Genomic DNA, 24,844 nt, shown 5'->3' with positions numbered 1-24,844 from the left:
GATCATGATGAACCTACGAACTATGAAGAAGCGATGGTGAGCCCAGATTCCGCAAAGTGGCTTGAAGCCATGAAATCTGAGATGGGATCCATGTATGAGAACAAAGTATGGACTTTGGTTGACTTGCCCGATGATCGGCAAGCAATTGAGAATAAATGGATCTTTAAGAAGAAGACTGACGCTGATGGTAATGTTACTGTCTACAAAGCTCGACTTGTCGCAAAAGGTTTTCGACAAGTTCAAGGGATTGACTACGATGAGACCTTCTCACCCGTAGCGATGCTTAAGTCCGTCTGAATCATGTTAGCAATTGCCGCATTTTATGATTATGAAATTTGGCAGATGGATGTCAAAACTGCATTCCTGAATGGATTTCTGGAAGAAGAGTTGTATATGATGCAACCAGAAGGTTTTATCGATCCAAAGGGAGCTAACAAAGTGTGCAAACTCCAGCGATCCATTTATGGACTGGTGCAAGCCTCTCGGAGTTGGAATAAACGTTTTGATAGTGTGATCAAAGCATTTGGTTTTATACAGACTTTCGGAGAAGCCTGTATTTACAAGAAAGTGAGTGGGAGCTCTGTAGCATTTCTGATATTATATGTGGATGACATATTACTGATTGGAAATGATATAGAATTTCTGGATAGCATAAAGGGATACTTGAATAAAAGTTTTTCAATGAAAGACCTCGGTGAAGCTGCTTACATATTAGGCATTAAGATCTATAGAGATAGATCAAGACGCTTAATTGGACTTTCACAAAACACATACCTTGACAAAATTTTGAAGAAATTCAAAATGGATCAAGCGAAGAAAGGGTTCTTGCCTGTGTTACAAGGTGTGAAATTGAGTAAGACTCAATGCCCGACCACTGCAGAAGATAGAGAGAATATGAAAGATGTTCCCTATGCATCTGCCATAGGCTCTATCATGTATGCAATGCTGTGTACCAGACCTGATGTGTGCCTTGCTGTAAGTTTAGCAGGGAGGTACCAAAGTAATCCAGGAGTGGATCACTGGACAGCGGTCAAGAACATCCTGAAATACCTGAAAAGGACTAAGGATATGTTTCTCGTATATGGAGGTGACAAAGAGCTCACCGTAAAAGGTTACGTTGATGCAAGCTTTGACACTGATCCGGACGATTCTAAATCGCAAACCGGATACGTGTTTACATTAAACGGTGGAGCTGTCAGTTGGTGCAGTTCTAAACAAAGCGTTGTAGCGGGATCTACATGTGAAGCGGAATACATAGCTGCTTCGGAAGCAGCAAATGAAGGAGTCTGGATGAAGGAGTTCATATCCGATCTAGGTGTCATACCTAGTGCATCGGGTCCAATGAAAATCTTTTGTGACAATACTGGTGCAATTGCCTTAGCAAAGGAATCCAGATTTCACAAAAGGACCAAACACATCAAGAGACGCTTCAACTCCATCCGGGATCTAGTCCAGGTGGGAGACATAGAGATTTGCAAGATACATACGGATCTGAATGTTGCAGACCCGTTGACTAAGCCTCTTCCACGAGCAAAACATGATCAGCACCAAGGCTCCATGGGTGTTAGAATCATTACAGTGTAATCTAGATTATTGACTCTAGTGCAAGTGGGAGACTGAAGGAAATATGCCCTAGAGGCAATAATAAAGTTATTATTTATTTCCTTATAATCATGATAAATGTTTATTATTCATGCTAGAATTGTATTTACCGGAAACATAATACATGTGTGAATACATAGACAAACAAAGTGTCACTAGTATGCCTCTACTTGACTAGCTCGTTAATCAAAGATGGTTATGTTTCCTAACCATGAACAATGAGTTGTTATTTGATTAACGAGGTCACATCATTAGTTGAATGATCTGATTGACATGACCCATTCCATTAGCTTAGCACCCGATCGTTTAGTATGTTGCTATTGCTTTCTTCATGACTTATACATGTTCCTATGACTATGAGATTATGCAACTCCCGTTTACCGGAGGAACACTTTGGGTACTACCAAACGTCACAACGTAACTGGGTGATTATAAAGGAGTACTACAGGTGTCTCCAATGGTCGATGTTGGGTTGGCGTATTTCGAGATTAGGATTTGTCACTCCGATTGTTGGAGAGGTATCCCTGGGCCCTCTCGGTAATACACATCACATAAGCCTTGCAAGCATTACAACTAATATGTTAGTTGTGAGATGATGTATTACGGAACGAGTAAAGAGACTTGCCAGTAACGAGATTGAACTAGGTATTGGATACCGACGATCGAATCTCGGGCAAGTAACATACCGATGACAAAGGGAACAACGTATGTTGTTATGCGGTCTGACCGATAAAGATCTTCGTAGAATATGTAGGAGCCAATATGGGCATCCAGGTCCCGCTATTGGTTATTGACCGGAGACGTGTCTCGGTCATGTCTACATTGTTCTCGAACCCGTAGGGTCCGCACGCTTAAGGTTACAATGACAGTTATATTATGAGTTTATGCATTTTGATGTACCGAAGGTTGTTCGGAGTCCCGGATGTGATCACGGACATGACGAGGAGTCTCGAAATGGTCGAGACGTAAAGATTGATATATTGGAAGCCTATATCTGGATATCGGAAGTGTTCCGGGTGAAATCGGGATTTTACCGGAATACCGGGAGGGTTACCGGAACCCCCCGGGAGCTATTTGGGCCATAGTGGGCCTTAGTGGAAAAGAGAAGGGGCTGCCCTAGATGGGCTGCGCCCCCCCCTTCCCCTAGTCCTATTAGGACTAGGAGAGGTGGCCGGCCCCCTCCTCCTCTTTTCCCCTCCGAGGAATCCTAGTTGGACTAGGATTGGAGGGGGAATCCTACTCCCAGAGGGAGTAGGACTCTCCTGCGCCTCCCCCCCTTGGCCGGCCAGCCTCCCCTCCTCTCCTCCTTTATATACGGAGGCAGGGGCACCTCTAAACACACAAGTTGACACAAGTTGATCCACGTGATCGATTCCTTAGCCGTGTGCGGTGCCCCCTGCCACCATATTCCTCGATAATACTGTAGCGGAGTTTCGGCGAAGCCCTGCTGCTGTAGTTCATCAAGATCATCACCACGCCGTCGTGCTGACGGAACTCTTCCCCGACACTTTGCTGGATCGGAGTCCGGGGATCGTCATCGAGCTGAACGTGTGCTCGAACTCGGAGGTGCCGTAGTTTCGGTGCTTGATCGGTTGGATCGTGAAGACGTACGACTACTTCCTCTACGTCGTGTCATCGCTTCCGCAGTCGGTCTGCGTTGGGTACGTAGACAACACTCTCCTCTCGTTGCTATGCATCACATGATCCTGTGTGCGCGTAGGAAATTTTTTGAAATTACTACGAAACCCAACAGTATCTCTAAAAAAATTATCTACTGGTGTCCTTTTTTTGTGCTCTCTTGGGTGAAAGTCCTGCTCCATCCGCAGCCGGTGGTGGCTCCCTCCGTTCCTAAATAAAAGTCTTTGTAGAGATTCCACTATGGACCACATACGGATGTATGTAGATGCATTTTAGAGCATAGATTCATTCATTTTGCAATGAAGTTTCCTCCACTGAATGGCAAATATCAGCCGACAACATCTTTGATGTGCGAATGAGACCATCATCACCTTCATCTTTGGCACTTCTAATTACGAAGACAACCCGCCGTATGACCTTGCTATGAAGGTAGACACGAACAAGAAGGCTAGAAGAGCAACAAACTACGCTATCTTTGGGCAGACTGGATTCGGTCGGATATGGGCTGCCGTGGACCAGTTCCGGCCATGGTCGTGGTCTCTTCTTTGTGGTGCTGCATGGTTGCATGCATGCATCAACCTATCTACTGATGTATCCCTAAAAAAACTTATCTACTGGTGTCCTTTTTTTGTGCTCTCTTGGGTGAAAGTCCTGCTCCATCCGGAGCTGGTGGTGGCGCTGCCTGTGGGTACCGCTAACCTTTTTGGAGGCATCGCTGTCATGGTGGCTTCATTCTCAATCAGACTTTAGGGGAAAATCCTGCTCTAGATGCGCCCGGAACAGACAATGGTGACACATCCCGCGTCGCACCCTTTCTTGAAGGCATTGTCTGGGGGTTGGCTCGGTTAATTGGTGTGGTGCATGTTTGTTGTGGGTTTGACGGATGTGGGAATGCGGCCGCATTGAGGTCGATGGTGATTGTTCGGTGGTGTTCTTCAGGGTTTCGCGGCGTGCCTTTGGTATCGTAGGATGGCCATCTGTTTTCCCTTGTGAAGGTGCCTCGCCGTTGTTGTTATTCATGCTCAAGACCCTCTCGTGGTTGTCGTTGTGTTGCGGTAAGCTTCATGCTCTTGGTGATATCTCGGTTTATCTTTACCCATTGACGATGGAAGATGCCTCCCCGAACTTGCTAATCGTTTCGAATTTCTATGGCGGAGCACCAAGTAGAGGTTCGTGTTCAATTGTACTCGTTGATTGTGGATGCTTCTGAGATGTGTCGTGAAGCTCGGCACACACGCCAATGCAATGCGTTAGACTCCTTGTAGAGTCTAGCATCCCTCAACGTCACTCCACATCTACGTGTGTCCTTATGTCTGCTAGCTAAGCATGCCTTGTCCCAAGTGTTCATTTTTAATATTCGTTTCCCTTGCTATTTGTATTGTTTTTATCCGGTTTTCCTCATGAATGAGACCAACTTCTTTAGGTTTTTGAGCCGGTTTTTCTTATAAACTGGATCAGCCAAAATCATGGGATAACTATGGTCTTTGGCAGCTTTTGAGCAGTATCGAGAAATAAGAGATTGAGTCACTCTCGGACGCTCTCAGAGCTCAGCAATCGTGGACCGTCGGATGTGTTTACTTGATGCGTTTCCGATCCTTGGATCTCTCTCCCGGGCGATCTAGACCGCCGGATGGAGCCTGCGACACTATTGCAATGAACAGTTTAGCTCACCCCCGAAAATATCTTGTGCCACCGCCGTTATTCTCATGCCCCGCCGAGGGTATTTTCGTAATTTCGCTACGAGTTATATAAACCCAACGCCCATCCGTTTCTCCCACATCAGCTTCTCCTCTTCCTGTTTAGCCGCCGCCGCCTCCCCTTCCACCATGGCCGCCGCCCCCTCCCCTTCCACCGTGGCCGCCGCCCCCTATCGCCCGACGGCGAGCCCGCCCTCCCGTCCCCCTTTCCTCTGGTCGCCCTCACGCACTGCATCGCCTCCTGGTCGCGCTCTCTCTCTCTCTCTCTCTCTCTCTCTCTGTATTCCCCCCTGCCCCCACCACCACGGCCAACTCCGGCGAGGTCCGTCGCCATACAGCACATCCACGAGCTCATCTCGTGACGCTGCTCCTTCTCCACCGCGTTGACCCGACGCGCCTCCCCTCTACGCGCGGCCCCGGCTAACCCTAGCGCTACGGTCGCCGGTCCACGGCGTCGCCATCAACGCCGGCGCTGCGCCCGCACCTCCGGTTGGTCCTCCCCGACCCCGTCCGAACTTTCGCGCACTGCATCGCCTCCTGGTCGCTGTCCAGGCGTCGCCATCGACTGGAGGAGCGCGGGACCGTCGTCCTCGCGTTCGTGCACCTCCAGGAAGAAGACTGCTCGAGGTGAGACGCCTCGGATCCGTCGTGCGAAGGTGGAGGTGAGTGCCGTCTCCACTTCCCCCATTCCCCCCCCCCCCCCCCCCCCCTCTCTGTTTTGATCCCTTTTTCTGCAGCTTGACATATAGGTCAGGGTATGTGTGTGTGCAGCAGCTCCAGAGGGACGAACGTCAAGGTAGCCACTGCTCCGTAGGTATGAATCGGTTCCCTAGCCTCTTATGAGCCCTACATTTCATCGAGCAAGGTTGGCTGCTAAGTTTATGTTATTTGATGCCTCTGGTTCTTCCATGTATGGAAGAGATACTATTTAGTTGTCTGCATTTATCTTATTCGGTTCAGTCTGGTGTGCTTATCAATGGGTTGATTCAAGATAATTTGTGATTCTCCTATCTAATTGATTGGTATATATATGTTTTTTTAATATGAATCACTTTATGCAGAAGATCTGAGTTCAAAAAGATTGCATGACACCACATACATTTGATTTTTTTTTATCATGGCCTGGGTTTGGTGTGACTGATTCCATTAACCGTGTTGCAGCTGGTCTGGGATATGAGTACGGCCCTTGATTCGTGCCGCCTGTTTTCTCTGCCGAAGTCGTGGTTGCGTGGATGTGGCAATGGTCGAAGGGTCGTCACCAGGGTGGCACCGGCGCCTCCCTTCCCTCTCCCCTAGATCTGGAAGGTACCGTCTCGGGCTTCCCAGATCTGTTGGATCAAAAATTGTGGGTGATGGAATCAAAATTTGTTGGATCAGAAATTGCGGTTGATGGAATTAAAACTTGGATGTGATCAAATTAGGTATTGCTTGAGTTGAAAGTTGAATGTTTGTCGACTTGATTTGTAGTGGATCGGGTGGTATAGTTTACATATTTGAAAATGTTGTTGAATTTTCAGAGAGGACATGGCGTACTGATTACTGAAAGGAATCTGTGAGTTCCTGCAAGATGCATCTCCAACATTTCTTGTGCAGGTCAGTTCCTACTCATATTTCCCCCTTGCATAGCGACTTTAGGAACATTAATATCATCATTGGCCTATGAATTTATCACATAATTCCCTGCTTTACAGTTCTGGTGTACATCCTTTTTAAATATTTTTGTTTTTTGAAACCTCAAAACAGTAGTTTAAATTCTTTTCCATGAATCTGCGTGTTGCTGCCTTGGTGATGGTAATTAGTCATGAATAGTTGTCATTCTAAAGTTCCTTGGTTCAGATATGTGTGGTTTGGCAATGATTTTGCTTGTTTTCTTCCTGTTCAAAATATACCATTTGGCAGCGACTAGGTTCAAAGATACTGACCTGTCTTATGTTGTGTTTGTCGTTTTAACTGTAGGAACCTGCTATTGAGTTGTTTTACTGGCTTAATTTGGTCTCTCTGCAGCATCCAGCAGCTCTGTATCTGAAGATTGTCACCATTTCTATATACTACGTACTTGTCGCTATGTAATAAAACTATACATCTAGCCGCTGCCCACGGGATATTCCCAGTCACTAATCTTGGTTATGCTCGAATTATGCACCAGATATTCCCAGTCACCAATCTTGGTTATGTGAGCACTCCTTGACCTATTATTTAAATGAAATCATCCTGAAATTCCTGTTCTCATTAAGCCATCATACCAGGAGGAAAAAATGTTTTTAATTGGCAGGGTTAGGGACCTCTGAAATAAGATCCTAGGCCGTAGTTCTGTTTTCGTGTCTCTTACAAAATTACGAATTTTTTTGGTTATAACAGCAAAGGATCAATGCTTTGTATTTTATAGTGGTGCGACTTACAGTCAATAAATTCAAGTGCCACATGTCGCTCATCTGCTGCTACAATTAGACTACATGTGTTTGGCTAGAGAGAAGTTCAAAAGGTGTATCGGTCTCACAAGGATATGCTGCTACAATTAGACTCTTCCAATCTATGAATATGTTGCTTCAAATCTGCATTTATCTCTCTGCAGTATGCTCATTTGCTATATAGTTTTGAAGTTTACATATCATGTATATTTATTACCTTATCCTGCTCAAACCTTTGGGCGTTCTTTGAAAGAATATATTTATTTTTTTTCTATCGCAGCTTTCTCCTGGAACCGTTGTTATGAACCAATCAACTCTTTGAGAATTAAAGGTATGCCAATATACTCGACTACTATTCTCGTGTTGCTTTGTTATCTACTATTTTCATACCTGATTTGGCTTGCTTGTGGTGCCTTCTATTGTATAGATGCGTTGTTATGAACCATTGTTTGGACTGCACCCCTAATATAAAATATCAAGTATTTGTAATGCTATTTTGTTATGCAAACTTTACTTAGACTTTTGATGACTTGGTGCATTTAGTTTACGTCGCCACACAGATTTGGTAGTAGCCATCAACCATCATGTCTTCTGGCCTGCAGTTTGCCAACCTCGCCTGTTCGAACTTTGAACCCAAGACGCCACTGCTTCTTCTAGGTCCCGCAGCTTGATCCCGCCAAGGTAACCATCTGTCCTCTCCCATATTGGACAAAGTTTGTGGGTTAAGTAATGAGATTTTATTCTTGGTGTTGTTGAGGAAGTCTTTGGCGTCTTGGCATGTAGTTTTAGTGACATGTGGTTATAATTAGTCAGCCGAGTAACCCACATAGGCTGTTAATCTGAAGTCAAATTACACATTACTTTTCAATTTTTTCTTCTAGGGGTTATTGAGTACCCTGTACTTATCTCTGCATCTATTCTCGGTGTCATTTTCTGAATTTGGTAAGGTGCATCTTTTTTGGCAAATAGAGCAGGCTGGAGGAGGAAGCAGAGAGGGAGATGGGAGAGGGAGAGGAGATCTCGGCCTGCACACTGCACCCCGCGTCTCCCACAAGCTACAACAACAGGAGAACCGTATACACAGCATCCTTCTCAAAGCCTGCAGCTACTGCCTCCCCAAGCAATGCCAACCTGCAGCAACAAGGTGAGCTACGCTCTCTTTATGTAATACATTTCATTCTATTATGTCCCTCTCTTTAATCTTCCGATAGTGAATAGGTTGGATTATAATAGAAATAGCTGATTTGATTATCCCTTGAAAGAAATATCTCCTATGCAGTCCTAAGGTGAAGTAAACAATGGGTTTTTGGGATAAAGCAAAGAGCATCATAAATGAAAAATAAATAAAATTGTGTCTAAACAATCACACTATTTCTATTAGCATCTAACCGGTTCTCTTTTCATTATCCGATGAATGAGATAGAATAGTTGTAGCTGCTTAATTCATTTGTGATCAATCATGGTTTGTCATTTTTCGTTGCAGGCACCTGTTTCATATAATTATAGTTGCAACTAATAAGGTCGTCAATTTTACTGAGGTCCATAAGATAATAATATCTCCATTAAGATGTGCAATGAAACATCGAAAGTATGCCCGTATGTTTCATCTAGATTCTTTTTTAATGCCTCCTACTTGAGTGCATGCTTTAGGGAGAAGCCTAATTTTTTAATTTAAACTATGGAATGTGGTCACCTAAATGAGAATATTCTAATTGGTCACCTCATTTTTTGTTTTCAATATTATAATGTATTCTAATTGTGAGATATGATCCACTGTCATATTATGCAAGTTATTTCTAACGCATTCTGATCATATTTTTATAATAGCTGCTCCTATATTTTTGTCAGTGCTTGTTGTATTTTTTTTAAATGTTTCTTGGTAGGATCAGTTGTAAATAGTGGATGAATGCATACCTTTTCGACCTTAAGCATTTGGTTATGGTGATGTGGTGTTTTCTCTTTACAGATGATCCTTCTTCTTTCTTTTTTATTAAATAGACAAGTTGGATCCAGTGTGTATCCATATGTCCATGTGTGCTTTGGGTGAATATGAAATGAAATCTGGGAAAGTGGGCCTCTATTTGACATTGTAGCATGTGTTGAAATATAACCAACTTTGCAGTGTGTCGAAACATAACCAACTTCTTTCACAGGATTCTTTGCTAGCAATTAAAATATCCTGAGCAATCTGGAAAAGAGATAGCTTAAATCGATGCATGTGTAATTAACTCCATATATTATTTGGAGGAAGCGTTCAATACATGCATGTTTTCTCAAATTAAGTTGCCCCTGTTGTGTATATAAATGTGATGCTTCCTTCCATGACTAAACAGGCTGATGAGACCTTGTGGTTCCTTTTCCTTTTAAATTTCAGAGGCTTACATCCTTGTGATTCCTCATGACTCGGAAGGAGGAGCACGGGCCGTAGAGACGGAAGAGGAGGTTGAGACAGTCACGGCGCCTGCTGCAATGACCACGGCCACTACATGAAAAGAAAGGTACTAACAAAACTACATCATATTCCTAGAATGTAGTAGCAGGTGAATTTCCTGCTTAGCACCCTGGAGTCATGGACAGATTCCAGGACTCCAGGCAATAATTTCAGTCCAAATTGCATTGCTTTTGGCATAACTAATTCCACTGCATTTTGTTATTGCTTGGACCAACTGCTATGTACTGAACCTATTTATATCTATGTCATCCTTCTGATGTACTCCCTCTGTCCGAAAATTCTTGTCTTAGATTTGTCTAGATACGGATGTATCTAATACTAAAACGTGACTTGATACATCCGTATTTAGACAAATCTAAGACAAGAATTTTGGACGGAGGAGTAGCTTGCTATATTAGATTGGTCATTTTCTACAATCATTCTAATTTCCCTTTGCGCCGTTGGGTATTTACATACATATATAATCTACCTTGATATAGACCTATGACATTGTTAGGGTAAAATGGTCATTGCATTTAGATCCTTACAAAAATAAATTGTTGTATGTCTGTCTTGGGTTTTTTATATCCATGGTGCTTTTCATTGGGATGCTGGTGTTTTAAAGGCATTAGGTTCCTGGTATTTTAAGCGAGAAAAATTGATCACATATGTCAGCTATTCATATTCATCTGAACTGATTAATTTATTTTGACTGCTGTTTCTTTCTACAGACAACAAAATCTATTAGGCCTACTCATGCTGGATTTGGGCTCAGCCCGATTACAAAACAGTAGCAAATGAGAGGAATACAAGAAGTCAAGAAGACCCTTCTCTCCATGTCTTAAGTTTCACACTACCTCGCCTGGATCCGGAACTGCGGCTACAGTGACCTCAACATAGTCTAGGTACAGACCCTACCCTTCTTGATGGATCTCGGTTGATGAATCTTGGTCGACTCTTGCCCCTCATGCCTCTCCCTGTTTCTCCTCCTTGCTCCTGCTCTTTTCCCTGCTTTCTTTTACCCAATGTTCATAAAATAGGAAAGAACCATGGAAAAGAACCCAATGACGCCCGCAGATGCGGTCACCGTCTATTCTGATATGTTTCTTATGCCTATATCCTCACTCTCCCACTCTTCATTTATCTGTCCATCTATCTTTCACTTCCTTTTCCTTCCTAAATTTCTATTTGATATACCATGGACAGTTGACTCTGAGATGTGCAAGTAGTAGATGGGAACCAGTCCAAATACAATTTACTGTATGTTGTTGAGCTTAATTTGGAAGAGAATCTGTTTGCCAATATTAATTTCTTGCTAATTGATACACATGAGTACAGAGGATATACCAGTCGTACGAGTAAATGAAGATACGGTGAAAATGTATAGGTTTGGTTCTACTGTACCCTCCACTATAAGTAACCAATGTGGTTGCTGATGTTTATACCATGATAAATCTCACTAGATACATACTAACAACAATCTCTTGGTTTAAATTTGAATTTACTAGGGATCCTTTTGGTTCTAATGTAGTTGTAATTGATATGCTGATTGGTTTGGTTATTCAGGTAGACACCCAGTGGTTAAGACTGTGTAGTGAGCCATGCCTTTGTGAGAGGACCAAGAAAAGAAAGGCATGTTGTACCTACCCTACATTGACAGTCATTATTAGCCCATTGTGGTACTTCAAATCTGATAAAGAATATATTTCATGTCTGAGACATGAGATTTGGAGTCTCGGTTCTGATATGTACGGACCTCCTTTTATTTTGTCATGTTGCTGATAATTCTGATATGGGACTATTTGTTCTGTTTATGTCTTAGAAATAATGAAATGACCTATATGTTAAGTTATCTTATTTTAATTATATTATGTTGTTGATGATGTATGGTTCTGGAATTTGAAGGTTAACATTCAGGCTGTTGGTATCTTGAATCTTTTTTGCTTTCTCTGAACTTGATGCAAACAGTTTGACCTATCTGGCAGTAGCTCTGGCTTTTTGAAACAAATTTTGTCATGTGCTTTGCAAATTAATTATCCTGTTGACTTAGTATACTCAGTATACCATGTTTTTTATATATCTCTACTGTTTGTAATCGCCACTAAACTCATTAGTCTTGAAAGAGTGCCATAATTTCCTTTGAATGTACAAGATTTATACATGCTGGGTCATGGCACTTGGACGGGCAATGTGCGCCAAGGCGCGCTTTGGTCTAGGGCCACAATAACAACAATTGGTCAAGCTTTGTCGAGGCGGCAGGGATCAGGGAGTATCAGATATGTTCCTTTGCCTTCGAAACTTCAAGTGCATTGTCTATAGAGAAATCATTATATGCCATATATCTCACATATTGTTTGCATCAGGTTGCCTATGAAGCTCATTGACAAGGCAGTTGAATGAAGCCACTTATTTGCATTGTAGTTCGTTCTGTTTTATCATGCTCATACTCTATCCATTGCCTCTCTCGCATTCACGCTTTTAGTATCAGACTTAATGTCAAGTGTGTTTTGTGTTCTCGTGAATGCACTAAACTCGATGCTGCCTTACGATAATGTTATGGTGATGTTGAATTCCATATTGTCTTGCTTCTACCATGTGTGAATATTTCTTCATTCTTTTGTTTTTTTTATCTTGTTTGAATATGTACTATAAACTTGGATTACTACTGACTTAACATTACCAGCTTGACCAAAATGTTGGACCAGCACCCTCGCGCCAAGGCGCGATTCCGATCTAGTATAACGTGAGAGAACTCTTCCCTCGGTGATTTCCTAAAAAAAAACACTACACTACCATGTTCAAGTCATAGCTTATCGTCAGATCAGATACAAATCCCCAATCTCGCACGTACGTGTAGAAACACACGCATCGATTTTGCGGGAATCCGCTGTTTAAATTTCAATCCTCCATTTGTATCGAACGTGTAACCGCACAGGGGCACACCAAACTCCCCTGTGCGCTGGCGTGGCTGCACGTGTCGCCCCCCTTCACGGCCATGCCTCGCGCCCAATCTTCTCCGGCGAGATCCGGCGATCCGATTCCCATCGGGTCAGAGCTTGGTGCGGCTGTTGCACTCGTGGCTCTGGACGCGCATCCCCATGACGGCGACCACGAGCCTGCACTCGGAGTATGCCACGGCGCTGCGCCTGAACACGCCGAACAGCAGCACCGTGCCGGGGACGGTGGTGGCGGCGTCTAGCGGCATCGCCTGGCTCTCCACGTCCTCGGCCAGCTGCCTCACGTCCCCGGCGGCGACGAACCGGTCCGCCTCCAGCGTGAGCGCGACCCGGACCTCCGCGTCCCCGCGGCTCGGGACGGCGCCCGGGTCGATCTCGGCGTCCCCGACGTGGGCGCCGCGGTACGATAGGTTGGTGTGGCCGCCGCCGGCGTAGGTGAAGGAGGCCGGATTGGGGTTGTGGACGGACACCGTGACGAGGAGCGTGAGGTTGAGGTGGAGGGACGGGGTCGGGAGGAGCGCGAAGCGCGGGGCGGCGCCCACGAACTGGGTGGACACGAGGCGGATGGTGGGGTCGCGGACGCGGAGGACGGTGAGGAAGAGGACGGCGAGGACGACGGCCAGGGCGAGCAGGACGGCCGTGGTGGCGACGAGGCACCGGCGGCAGCGGCGGCGCGCCTGGTGGTGGCTCGCGGAGGACGGCGTGGGGGGCTTGGAGGACGCCATGGGGGAGCTCGATTTCGATTTAGGGGACCCCATTGCCATCCGAGGATGCGATGGCGTAGGCAAGGCCGGGGAGGGAATTTTGACGAGCTGTTGACGATGGACGGTACCGTACGTACGTGGACAGCACCGCACAGCGTGGTGCCGTTGCGTCTGAATTGGTTACCGCGCAAAAAGAACTGGTTAACAGGAACGGAAAAAGGAAACTTCATAGATTGCCTGCTTGAGATTTCTTAATCTCAAGTATTTCTTTGGGCCTTTTGATTATCATCCAGACATTTTCATTCTTATCTTGGGGTGGGGGCAAATCCAACTCCAACGCGTGCTCCGGCTGCTCCGGGCCAGGATCAATGCCAGGCCCAGCCACTTGGCGAACTCCTCGAGCTCTTTCCTCGCCGGCCTTCTTGTGGGCCTCGTCGGACGCCTCACCTGTCTCCCCTTCAATAGCCGCTGGTGGACTGGGAGCACGCACACGGGAGGCGAAGAAGGACCGGTGGCGCGCATCGTGCTCGTCCACAAACCAGGCGTCCTAGTTCGGCGAGTCAACATCCTATGCCGGATCGTGGAGGAGGTCTTCGGGGAGAGCTCAGTGCCGGCGGTGTATCTCGAGCTCGCGCATACGGCTGGAGGCTGAGATGGCCGACACCGAAACCCTCTCCGACCGGCCGTAACAATGGCTAGGGTTGGGCACTATCGAGCGGTTGGGGGCAGAGAGAGGGAGAAGAGTGGGCGCTCCGGCCCCACGCGCGCGCATCTAAAAGGACTGTAGGGCGGACACTGAGCGAATGCGCGGTGTGTCTATCTCGTGTTCGTGTGGATGCAAACCCAGCCCAAATTTGAGGCGGTTTTGCGTCCACATGGACACAAAACGTGTTTATGTCTGCGCATTGGGTTGTGATTTCTGTCGACACAGATCTAAACAGACAAAATGCGTTCGTGCGTTGGAGTTGCCCTTAAGACTTCTTCTACGGTTCACCAAACAAGACCCCAAATGTCCAGGAATATGTTTGGGGTTGTCCACATACATTTGGTCATGAGCTGGCATCCAACTCTATACCTCAAACAAGGCATGTGGAAGTTCATAGTCCTTTTTATTAGCATGACAATTTGGCAAAGCGGTGTGCAATTTTAGCATGACTTTTGCTAAACCGGGCCAGCTCATAGAAATGGCTTGTATTTTTGGATATGCTCATTACAGTTCCCGCACCTCGGCTGGCCAAATGTCCCCGCCAGAATCATGCTTTATGTTAAATGTCCACATCAAATGTAACTATTAAGCTCCTTCCACGGACACACGCCACGCCTCTCACCACTTCGCAGCTCCAAATAACTTCACTTGTCATGAAGCAACATTTTCTTAACAAATACTAGTACTGCCTTATTATGCTACACAAATGTCTGTTGTCCACAAACCCATCTCATCAAACAATTCCGTACAGAGCAAATAAAACTCCTACAGTATCTTCAGTCGATAATTCTCAGGGCAAATCAAGTGCTGGAGGTTTAGGAGACGGGCGCTCATGGGAGCCAACTACCAGCAACACGCCGTTGCTGATTGTAGGTAGATGAAACATGGTTTCGTGCGTTTTCAGCATCGATCTCATGGCAGAACAAGTTGGTGAGCAGAGCGCACACACCAAGTTGAGAAAAATCACACGGTAGCTAGAACAGCTAGAACTGAGACTTGTCGAGGCTGTTGAAATAGGGATGCTCTAGCGTGGCTTTGGCTGAGATCCTGTTCGCCGGGTCGAACTGGAGCATTTTCTGCAAGGAACGAGACATGGAAATGTAAGCCCATATGGCTAGACATACTTGATGCAGCCTTGGCATATGAATAGAAAACTCAACTCAAGTGCATCAAAATAATGTTCAGCAGAATTAACATCATAAGATAGCAGACAAATGACAGGGAATGGATGGTTAAGCACATCTCCATAACTTGAATTTGTTGAGTTGGAGAAACAACAAGCAATAGTAATGAAGCACAGTGCATGTTTAGTTTGACAGGCTAATGATTTTCCAGTGAAGAGAATGAAGGGCTAGCATTTAAGCTTTTTAGCGTACCGATAGCAGGTCAATTCCTTCTGGTTCCAGTGTAGGGACTGCACGTGTCAATCTTTGTGCTTTCCACTGAGGAAACTCATGCCAGTCCCTCAGAGCAGTTACTCCAGGCCAATCCTCCTCGGTAGGAGTTCCCAACAGCCTGATAAGGAGCACTTTTAATTAATGGTTCAATGCATGTACAATATAAATTGATAGAAGAAATATTAACTAATAAAATACGACATACTGTATGTCGCACTGGTGCTAATCCGAATCAGAAGTTTTCAGACAGAGTCTGACAAAGAACAGTTTGATAAAGTCCACTATCTCAAATTGGGACAAATTTTGCTATGTTTCCAGATTGTGGCAAGTATCAGCTCATGGAAAATCCGGCATGTTTTTCAACAGAACAGGACGAAAAATAAGATTGTTCTGAAAGTACTAGCATGATATTCTTGCAACTAAGAAAAGTAGTTTTATCATGATAAGTTGACAAATACATATTCTCAGTACTAATGAGAAGCAGGAGAGAGAGAAAGAGAAATACTTGAAAATGTGAAGCAGTTGCTGTAACTCAGAGTCACCAGGGAAAAGAGCCTGTTTTCTGACCATCTCGGCTGTGCAGAATAATAAAGAGTGTAAACATCAAACGGTGGGGGCGAGGAGGGGGATTCAATCAAAAGTGGAAAATATGTCATCTTGTAAGTTAAGGAGAGCAAGGAAAAACTGAGGAGTCGGCCAGAAATTCAAAAGCATGAGGCCCATGTGAAATTGGAGCTTAAGATCTTGGTAGTTGACTCTTAAACTGCAATACTTCATACGTTGAAGGCTTTAGAATTGCTGCTATGGTAATACCTTGGTTCGAGCAAATGCAATTTCCACTGATCTAAAGCACAAAACCACTCATCTACTATTTCATATAGACAGGAGTGACCATCAATTCCCTAGTGTATTTTTGCTGTGATTGTACAGGTGTGCTTTCTGTTTCAGTACAATTATATGCCACAAAAAGTATGCAATGAAAGCTTCTTTCAAATGTGAATCCAATGGTGTATTTTTTATGCATGTAACTTATATTTTTCTTACTAAATCGGTGGTCAAAGTTAGGCTCAAAGTACCAGAGGGGCTTGTAAACCAGTCCAGAGGCAGTACTCAATAACATAGACCAAAATTAAGGAATATTGCCATACCAAAGATGCATCCGATGGACCAAATATCAACACTGGTTGAGTAATGTGTTGCTCCAAGCAGTACTTCAGGAGCTCTATACCAAAGCGTCACGATCTACAACACAAAAATAGGGAATATGACTGAGGAACATACTAAACCATGCTGATAAATTATGTCAAACTAGTGTTCACTGTCCAATTTTACAGATGAATAGACGAGTAAACAGTACCTCATGGGTGTAGCTTTTCATAGGAACAGTAAAAGCTCTACTTAACCCAAGATCTGCAATTTTCAGTATCATCTTCTCCTTGTCAACCAATAGATTTTGGGGCTTTAAATCCCTATGATATCAAAGAGGAACAATCATAAATCACATTAGCAACAATTGCAATGTTGTATGGGCCGATAAGTACAGCAACATAAATCAGAAAACAAAGGTCTAACCGATGAAGGACCCCATGGCCATGGCAGTGTGCAATTCCTTTGCATAACTGATACAAGAAACTCTACAAGAAAGTAAAGAAAGTTGTCTATTAGCCCAAAACAGACCTATCAAAATTAAAATGGATTCCGCCAACTGCTATCCAATGAAAATTAACGATAGCATCCCCAAAATAAAGGCATGAAGATGAATTGATTCCAAAGCAACCAACAAATTAAGCTCTCTGGATTTGGAGGGGGCCCTAATCTGAACTTGAGTGTATGCAAAATACAGAACGCCAGCAGCAGTCAACATTGAGTTTCAACCATTATACTGCACTACTTAGTTAGTCTCCTGCAACTAGGCTAGAGTAGTAGAGCTTGCATATTTTTTGACGAATTCAAACCAACTACAAACGCATACAACCGTATGATGTTCTGATTCCACATTTCATCAGCATTTAAAATGGTTCAATGTCTTAATTTCTTCAATTTATCGTCAAGATTAATCATGTCAATTACGAATTAAAAATTACAGTGTAGTTCGCTCTGATTGCATATCAATGTTCTGCACGTTTACGATGCAAAACTCAGAGTTCAGAATGGGCATATATGAGGAAGTGCCAAGTCCTCAGATCGATGGATAGGAGACTCAGCCGACGTAGCATCGGCGGAAAGCCAAGTGAGCAGGGCAAATCAGCCTCAAAGCGAATTAAAATCGTTACCTTGACGACCTGCGTTGGGAGCGGCTTAGGGGCGGGCCCACGGCGGTAGGCGTCGACGAACTTCTTGAGGTCAGTGTCAAGAAACTCGAAGACGAGGTAGAGGACGGGCTTCCCTCCACTGCCGGCGCCGCCGCCCTTGGTGGCCTGCTCGACGGCGAGGAGGCGGACGACGTAGAGGGAGCTGGAGAGGAGGCGGAGGAGGGAGATCTCACGGAGCGCGGTGGGCGGGATCCCTTCGTCGTCCATCTCCAGGCGGGTCTTCTTGAGCGCCACCACCTGGCCCGTCGCCTTGTCCTGCGCCTTGTACACCTTGCCGTAGGTGCCCTCCCCGACCTTCTCCAGCTTCTCGTACTTCTCCATGGTGCTTCCGACAGTCCGAGGTCGGCGTCGTCCTCCTCGATGCGGCTTGTGTGATGGGGGCGGAGGGAGGAGGCGCAAACCCTAGGTGGATCTGGAAGTTTTGAAATGGGGGAGAGAGAGGGAAAAAAGATGAAAAGAAACGGGTGAAGCGGGTCTGCGACCCTGCTGCGTGGCTGACTTGAGAACGAAAGAGCCGAGTTGAAGATGGGCTGGGCGCCTGGGCCGCTGCTTGTTTGCCCACCCCCTCTCTCGATCCTCTAAAAAGAAGGAAAATGTTTAAAATCTACCGGATGATTTCTCGTCTCCGCAAACCACCTCTGTCGATTAACACGTGTCCCCAGGGTCCACCTCGCACATAAAACACGGATAGGCGATTGAGGCGATTGCCAAGCGATCGGCTCAAGCGCTAGGGTTAGGGTTTTGCGAGCGGTGGCGGTGAGGATCTCGACGGCACGGGAGGGATCGGCGGCGATTCCTTACGTGCGGGTCGGAGTGTTGCTCTCCTTCTGGTGGGGAGGACATGGCGGAGAGGATGAATGATGGAACGGCGGCGCCGAGGAGTGCGGCGGCTACTCCTGGGACGGCGAAGACGACGGGTATGAAGACACAGGGAACGGCGGCTACGCCGCGATCGCCGGCACCAAAGGAGGCGACGATCCCAGCGATGAGGACGCAACTGGGCCCTCATAGCAGGAACTCCTCCGTATCCCCTGGTGATGGCAAAACGGCGGCGGCGGCAGCTAGTTTGACTGAACGGCATGGTGGCTTAGTGCTGACAGAGAAGGAGGCCATGGGCTTCGTCTTTAAGGATGCGGAACATGAAAATAAGAGGCCGCGAAGTGGTCTGCAATTGGGAAAGCTTTCTCTCCTCGGCTGATGAACAAGCGTGCGTTAGAGAAATCTATGCCGAGGGCTTGGGGTCTACACAGAGAAGCCCAGTTCAAGATCATTGGGAGGAATTTATTTGTGGTGACTTTTGGAAGTGAGGGTGACTAGAAACATGCTCTAAACAATGGACCATGGCAATTTGATTTCAGTGTATTAGTGCTCAAGGATTATGACGGAGCCACGAGGCCATCAGAGATGACGTTTGATTCTGTCGGTATATGGGTCCGGGTTGAAGATCTGCCCTTGGACAAGCGCTCAAAAGCCTTCAGGGAGGCACTTGGGAACTGGCTTGGAAAAATAGTGCGAGTGGATGTGGAAAAAGATGGCTTTGCCAAGGGCTCGGAGCTGTGTTTCAGAGTCAAACTTCCAGTGTGTGAACCTTTGGTGAGAGGATTTTATTTGAAGAAATCTGAAGATGATTTAGAGAAAACATGGTTTGATTTTAAGTATGAAAAGATTCCACACTTCTGTTTTGAGTGTGGATGGCTGGTGCATGGTGAGAACGGATGTACCCCGGCGGTGGATCCAAATCAGCAGTGGGGAGAATGGCTAAGGGCTTCGCCGGGTCGTTCTTCGGGGCCTAAGGAGGGATCCCAACGAGCACCATCGGTAAGTGCAAATAGCTATGGCAGTGTGAGATCCAGCGATGGTAGGGACAAAAGGAAGACATGAACTGTCCGTGATCTTCCAACTAAACGTAATCTGCAGAGAGAGTTTACCACTCCGGTTGCCTCTCGCACTGGCGGGGATGGCAAAGGAATCGGAGAGGAAGTTTCTAGCCCCAACAAACAGAAGGGGCGCCAAGATGCGCCACAGGATAGAGATCTTCGGGACACGCTGGAGCAAAAGAGGGAGAGAGACATGCGTTCTGAACTGAGAAGGCGCCAACAAGAGAAACAAGAGGAGTTGAGGCACAATTATAGGCAGCAAGGACGCTGGGATCAGGATGGAGTTGGTTCCTCGAGCCAGATCAGAGGGCGGGAACGTAGACAGGGGTATTATGTGAGAAGGCCGAGGCCAGATTATACAACAGAATATCGCTCTCTAAGCAGTCCCAGATATGAAGTCCACAGGGAAAGGAAAAGGGGCCCAAGGCAGTACTGGGTTGCGAAGGGGGATTTGGACGGACAAGTGGGAAATGATTTTTTTGTTCGTGACACGAGACAGAAGACCTCCTCGGTGTTTGATCGTATTGAAGAGCACAATGATACCTCGGCGGACCCTGCGAGGCAGGGCCGCCGGTCACAATGAACATATTGGCCTGGAACTGTCAAGGATTGGGGTTGGACTCGACAGTGGGCGAATTACGAGACCTGATACGGTCCCACAACCCAGCGGTGGTGTTTTTATGTGAAACAAAAAAGAAGGCGCGAGCAATGGAAAGACTCAAGTGGAGTTTAGGCTTTACTTCGGGTGTAGCAGTGGATTGCAAGGGCCGTAGTGGCGGTCTAGCCCTTTGGTGGAGAGATCATGTGCAAGTAACAGTGAGACCGTGGTGCCAATATTTCATCGATGCAGTGGTGTCTGTCGAGGGGAAGACTTGTACGATCACTGGATTCTACGGGGAACCTCGAACGGAGCTTCGAAAAAAATCATGGGACGCGATTCGTTACCTCAAAGCTCAAGACGATAACCCATGGATCTGTCTAGGTGATTTTAATGAAGCTTTATTTCAGACCGATCAACGTGGAGGTAACCTCTGAAGTTTCTCACAAATGGAAGATTTTGGGACTGCTTGGCCGACTGTGGCCTAGCTAATCTTGGATTTTTGGGATACCCATACACATGGGATAATAAACAAGATGGAGCTCATAATATCCAGGTTAGGTTGGACCGGGCTACATGCAATGATGATTTCTTATCTTTGTTTCCGGAGACATCAGTAGAACATATCCTTACCGAAGAGTCGGATCATCAAGCCCTTCTAGTGCGTGCGGTGGAGACTGCTCCAAGCCGTACTAGGGGAGGTGGCGGCTTTTTCAGATACGAAGAAGCATGGACGCGGCATGAGCAGTATGAAAACATGATTAATGAAGCTTGGATAGCAGCTGCTTCAGGAGAACAAGGGCTTGCTGCAACATGGGATAGACTTGGAGCAATGGCGGGTTCAATGCAGCGGTGGGCAAGAGAGGTATTCGGCTCTATTAGGAGACAAGTGGCGAAACTGAAAGCGCAACTGCTGGATGCTAAAAATAGATCCCTCGTGTCGAGGTCCTCACTGGAGGTCCGCGAGTTGGAGGAACAGCTGCGTGAAATTTATGCTCGGGAGGAAATCATGTATAGGCAGAGGTCACGAGTGGATTGGCTAAAAGCAGGCGATCAAAACACTAAATATTTTCAGAATAGAGCCTCTCATAGGAAAAGGAAGAACACAGTGAAAGCTCTGAAGTGGGATGATGGGTCTTTGTGCAGGGTTGATGAGGAGATGCGCAACATGGTTGCTCACTTCTACGAACAGCTATTCACATCGGAAGGTACACAGGGGGCGGCTGACTTGTTACAAAACATTGATAGCTTGGTGACGGAGGATATGAACAAGCTGCTGCTCGAGCCGATCAAGGATGAGGAAATTGAGTCGGCGCTCTTCCAGATGGGACCCACGAAGGCACCGGGGCCGGATGGATTACCGGCTCTCTTTTACCAACGACACTGGTCGCTGGTTCGACATGATGTGTGCCGGGCAGTAAAGGACTTTTTGAATGGGGTAGCTGCTCCAGAGGCTTTCAATGATACGATTATCGTCACGATCCCGAAATGTAGCTCACCGGAGTTACTTTCACAGTTTCGTCCGATCAGCCTCTGTAATGTTCTCTACAAGATCGCGACGAAGGTCTTGGCTAACCGGCTTAAGGGCATTCTACCTGTGCTTATCTCTGAGGAGCAAAGTGCCTTCATCCCGGGGCGGTTGATTACTGATAATGTGATTGTTGCGTATGAGTGCGTGCATGCTATACGTAAACGGAAGCGGAAGAAACCTTTTTGTGCAGTCAAGCTCGATATGATGAAGGCGTAGGACCGAGTTGAATGGATTTTCCTCCGGCAGATGATGGAACGGATTGGTTTTGCGTAAGGATGGATTGCCCTGATCATGCGGTGCGTAACGTCGGCCACTTTTTTGGTGAAGCTCAATGGTGGTTTATCGAGGGGGTTTTCCCCTTCCAGAGGGCTCCGACAGGGTGATCCATTATCCCCTTATCTGTTTCTGTTCTATGTGGAAGGATTCTCTGCGATGCTCAAAAAAGCCCAAGAGGAGGGGAAGGTGAAGGGTGTGAAATTTGGGCGCACTGGCCCCCATGTTACTCACCTTCTTTTTGCAGATGACAGTATTGTGTTTTTGGAAGGATCGCATGACAACATGGTGACGTTGAGGGAAATACTGAGGAGATATGAAGTGGCATCAGGCCAACGAGTCAACTTACAGAAGTCTTCCATCTTCTTTGGGAAAGGTCATCAGGAGGATGACAAGGAGGAAATAAAGAATTTATTGGGAGTTCATTCAGGAGCTCTTAGTGAGCGATACCTCGGGCTACCAACACTGGTTGGGAAGTCTAAGGAGGGTACTTTCAGGTATGTGACGGAAAGCTCAAAAGGCAAGGTTGGCGGATGGAAGGGGCAAGGACTATCGAAAGTTGCGAGAGAAGTGTTGATCAAATCTGGGTTACAAGTTGTACCCACTTTCACCATGAGTTGTTTTCAGCTCACAAAGAAGACGTGCCGGAACCTGACCTCAATCTCTTCAAAATTCTGGTGGGCGGCAACGAATGGTGAACGTAAGGTACACTGGATATCATGGAAAAATGTGTGCGGGAAAACGAGATGGTGGTATGGGGTTTCGTGACCCTGGGGCTTTCAACCAAGCTTTGTTGGCTAAGCAAGCATGGAGGATCCTACAGGTACCAACATCTCTTTGCGCGAGGGTACTAAAAGCTTGTTATTTTGAGGATGGATCGGTTTTATCTGCAACAACACCTCCTTCTGCAGCGTTCACTTTTAAGAGTATTCTCCATGGGAGGGATTTACTGAATGAGGGGATTGTATGGTGCATTGGGGACGGCAGTTCGGTGCAGATCCATCACGCAAACTGGATTCCAAGGGCTGGTAGTATGCGGCCACTGGGTCAGCTATATATCCCAGGTATTACCAAGGTTGCAGACTTGCTTGCCCATGATGAACGGAGTTGGGACATGGCTAAGCTACATGCAATGTTCTCTGGTGAGGATGCACATGACATCAAGCAAATAGCGGTTGGGGGCCCTGGAACGGATGACTTTCATGCGTGGAATTTCACAAAGAATGAAGAGTTCACCGTCAAGTCGGTGTATCACTTGCGAATGGCCATGAGCAGATCGGGGACCGGACAGCCGGGTCCCTCGAGCACGGTGGCGCAGCACAGGGGATATATGGCATTGTGGGACACAAACGCGCCGACCAAGACAAAGATCCATATGTGGAGGACGATAAGGAATGGGCTTGCGGTAGGAGCTAAACTTCACCGACGTCGCATCAAACCCGGTGTTTTTTGTGTTGTGTGTGGTCGGGAAGAGATGGTGCTGCACCATTTCTGGTCATGCCAACATTCTGCGCTGTTCTGGCAGCTTCTTCACTCGGAAAAGGGAGTTAGGGTGGCGATCCCACCTTGTCAGATCGACTCCCAGGGTGCTTTAGCTAGCTGGCTACTTGGGTGGTTTGCCGATGCTGACAATGAGGAGCGAGCTGCTATGGTTCAAGCTACATACGGTCTTTGGTTGGCAAGAAACGAAGCGAGGGATGGTAAGGCGATTGCTGCCCCACATGAAATCATGATCTCTATTGTGTCATATATCAATGAGTGGACAGCAGTTCATGCCAAAGAAAGGCGAACGACAGCGGTGCCGGTCAAGGAGAAATGGCGGCCGCCTGAGGAGGGTTGGTTCAAGATCAACTCCGATGGAGCAGTGCATAGAGGAGGTGACAAGGGCGGAGCGGGAGCGGTTATTCGAGATCATGGTGGCGCGTTCCGGGCGGGGATCTGTCATGTGTATCATGGCATTGTAGAACCGGAAGCTCTTGAAATCCTGGCTTGCAAGCGGGGACTGGAGGTGGCGAAGGAGATCAATGCACACAGGGTCCACGTCGAGCTCGATTCTCTTGGTGTTGTCCAAAGGCTGCAAAGCCCACACAAGGATCATGCCAACGCTGAGGTGTGGATTCAAGAGATTAAGTCCATTCTTGCATCTTTCTCTGAATTTAAAGTTTCGTGGATTCGTCGTTCGGCTAATGTTGTCACGCACAAGCTTGCTAAAGTTGGTGTAGGTGATGATTTGTGTAAGGTGTGGTTGGGTGACACCCTAGACTGTGTTCTATATGTAATCTCGGACGAAATTCCGAATGCTTTTGATTAAATAAAGCGGCAAAATTAAGCTAAAAAAAGATTAACACGTGTCCCGTGGGACCGACGCACCGCCCATCCCGCATCTTATCTTCTTCGCAAACGAGTCGTCCTCATCCTCTGGCCCGATCCCCTTTCTCTTCCATTCCTCCCGCGAGCCCTCTCTCTCCTTGATCTCTCAATCCCAGTTAGGGAGTTGCTACTGCTGTGAAAGGGCCGTCGTCCTGCAGCCGTCGACGGTGACATAGGGCAGCGCGTGATACGCCTTCATCGTATCTACTTTTCCAAACACTTTGACCTTATTTTGGACTCTAACTTGCATGATTTGAACGGAACTAACCCGGACTAACATTGTTTTCAGCAGAATTATCATGGTGTTATTTTTGTGCAGAAATAAAAGTTATCGGAATGACCT

At 46.4% G+C, this 24,844-nt stretch overlaps 2 protein-coding genes and 1 long non-coding RNA gene across 12 annotated transcripts; 1 reads left to right on the top strand and 2 right to left on the bottom strand.

The window, feature by feature from the left end:
• Window positions 1–5,056: 5,056 nt before the first annotated feature.
• On the top strand, window positions 5,057–12,351 carry LOC123086439 (uncharacterized). 10 transcript variants are annotated; one of them, XR_006440874.1, is made up of 11 exons: window positions 5,057–5,599; window positions 5,675–5,751; window positions 6,099–6,358; window positions 6,455–6,530; window positions 6,894–7,110; window positions 7,626–7,676; window positions 7,948–8,026; window positions 8,315–8,489; window positions 9,720–9,843; window positions 10,508–10,681; window positions 11,343–11,642. It is a non-coding gene; the product is annotated as an uncharacterized lncRNA (long non-coding RNA). The 10 variants fall into 10 exon arrangements; XR_006440876.1 differs by lacking the exon at window positions 6,894–7,110 and having other exon boundaries at window positions 5,059–5,599; window positions 6,099–6,242; window positions 6,315–6,358; XR_006440875.1 differs by lacking the exon at window positions 6,894–7,110 and adding an exon at window positions 11,929–12,351 and having other exon boundaries at window positions 5,060–5,599; window positions 11,343–11,524.
• A 473-nt stretch (window positions 12,352–12,824) lies between these two features.
• Window positions 12,825–14,637, bottom strand: LOC123086438 (uncharacterized). Its single transcript, XM_044508205.1, has one exon. The coding sequence runs from the start codon at window positions 13,495–13,497 to the stop codon at window positions 12,826–12,828; it is 672 nt and encodes a 223-aa protein (XP_044364140.1). The 5' UTR covers window positions 13,498–14,637; the 3' UTR covers window position 12,825.
• A 139-nt stretch (window positions 14,638–14,776) lies between these two features.
• On the bottom strand, window positions 14,777–18,360 carry LOC123086437 (cyclin-dependent kinase B1-1). Its single transcript, XM_044508204.1, has 7 exons — window positions 17,814–18,360; window positions 17,113–17,174; window positions 16,898–17,009; window positions 16,689–16,782; window positions 16,046–16,115; window positions 15,520–15,658; window positions 14,777–15,219 (listed from the first exon to the last, which is right to left on the bottom strand). The coding sequence occupies exons 1-7, from the start codon at window positions 18,171–18,173 to the stop codon at window positions 15,127–15,129; spliced, it is 930 nt and encodes a 309-aa protein (XP_044364139.1). The 5' UTR covers window positions 18,174–18,360; the 3' UTR covers window positions 14,777–15,126.
• Between the last annotated feature and the right edge of the window lie 6,484 nt (window positions 18,361–24,844).

This window comes from Triticum aestivum, chromosome 4A, assembly GCF_018294505.1.
Source record: "Triticum aestivum cultivar Chinese Spring chromosome 4A, IWGSC CS RefSeq v2.1, whole genome shotgun sequence".
Taxonomy (NCBI): Eukaryota; Viridiplantae; Streptophyta; class Magnoliopsida; order Poales; family Poaceae; genus Triticum; species Triticum aestivum.
Note: the sequence above shows the minus strand (reverse complement) of the source record. Positions and strands in the feature narration are given on the sequence as shown.

Coding starts and splice junctions, on each gene's coding strand:
- LOC123086437 (XM_044508204.1), bottom strand. CDS start 18,173: ATGGAGAAGTACGAGAAGCTGGAGAAGGTCGGGGAGGGCACCTACGGC. Junction 17,010..17,112: donor GGCCATGGGGTCCTTCATCG/GTTAGACCTTTG, acceptor TTGATATCATAG/GGATTTAAAGCCCCAAAATC. Junction 15,220..15,519: donor AAGGAATTGACCTGCTATCG/GTACGCTAAAAA, acceptor CGTTCCTTGCAG/AAAATGCTCCAGTTCGACCC.
- LOC123086438 (XM_044508205.1), bottom strand. CDS start 13,497: ATGGCAATGGGGTCCCCTAAATCGAAATCGAGCTCCCCCATGGCGTCC.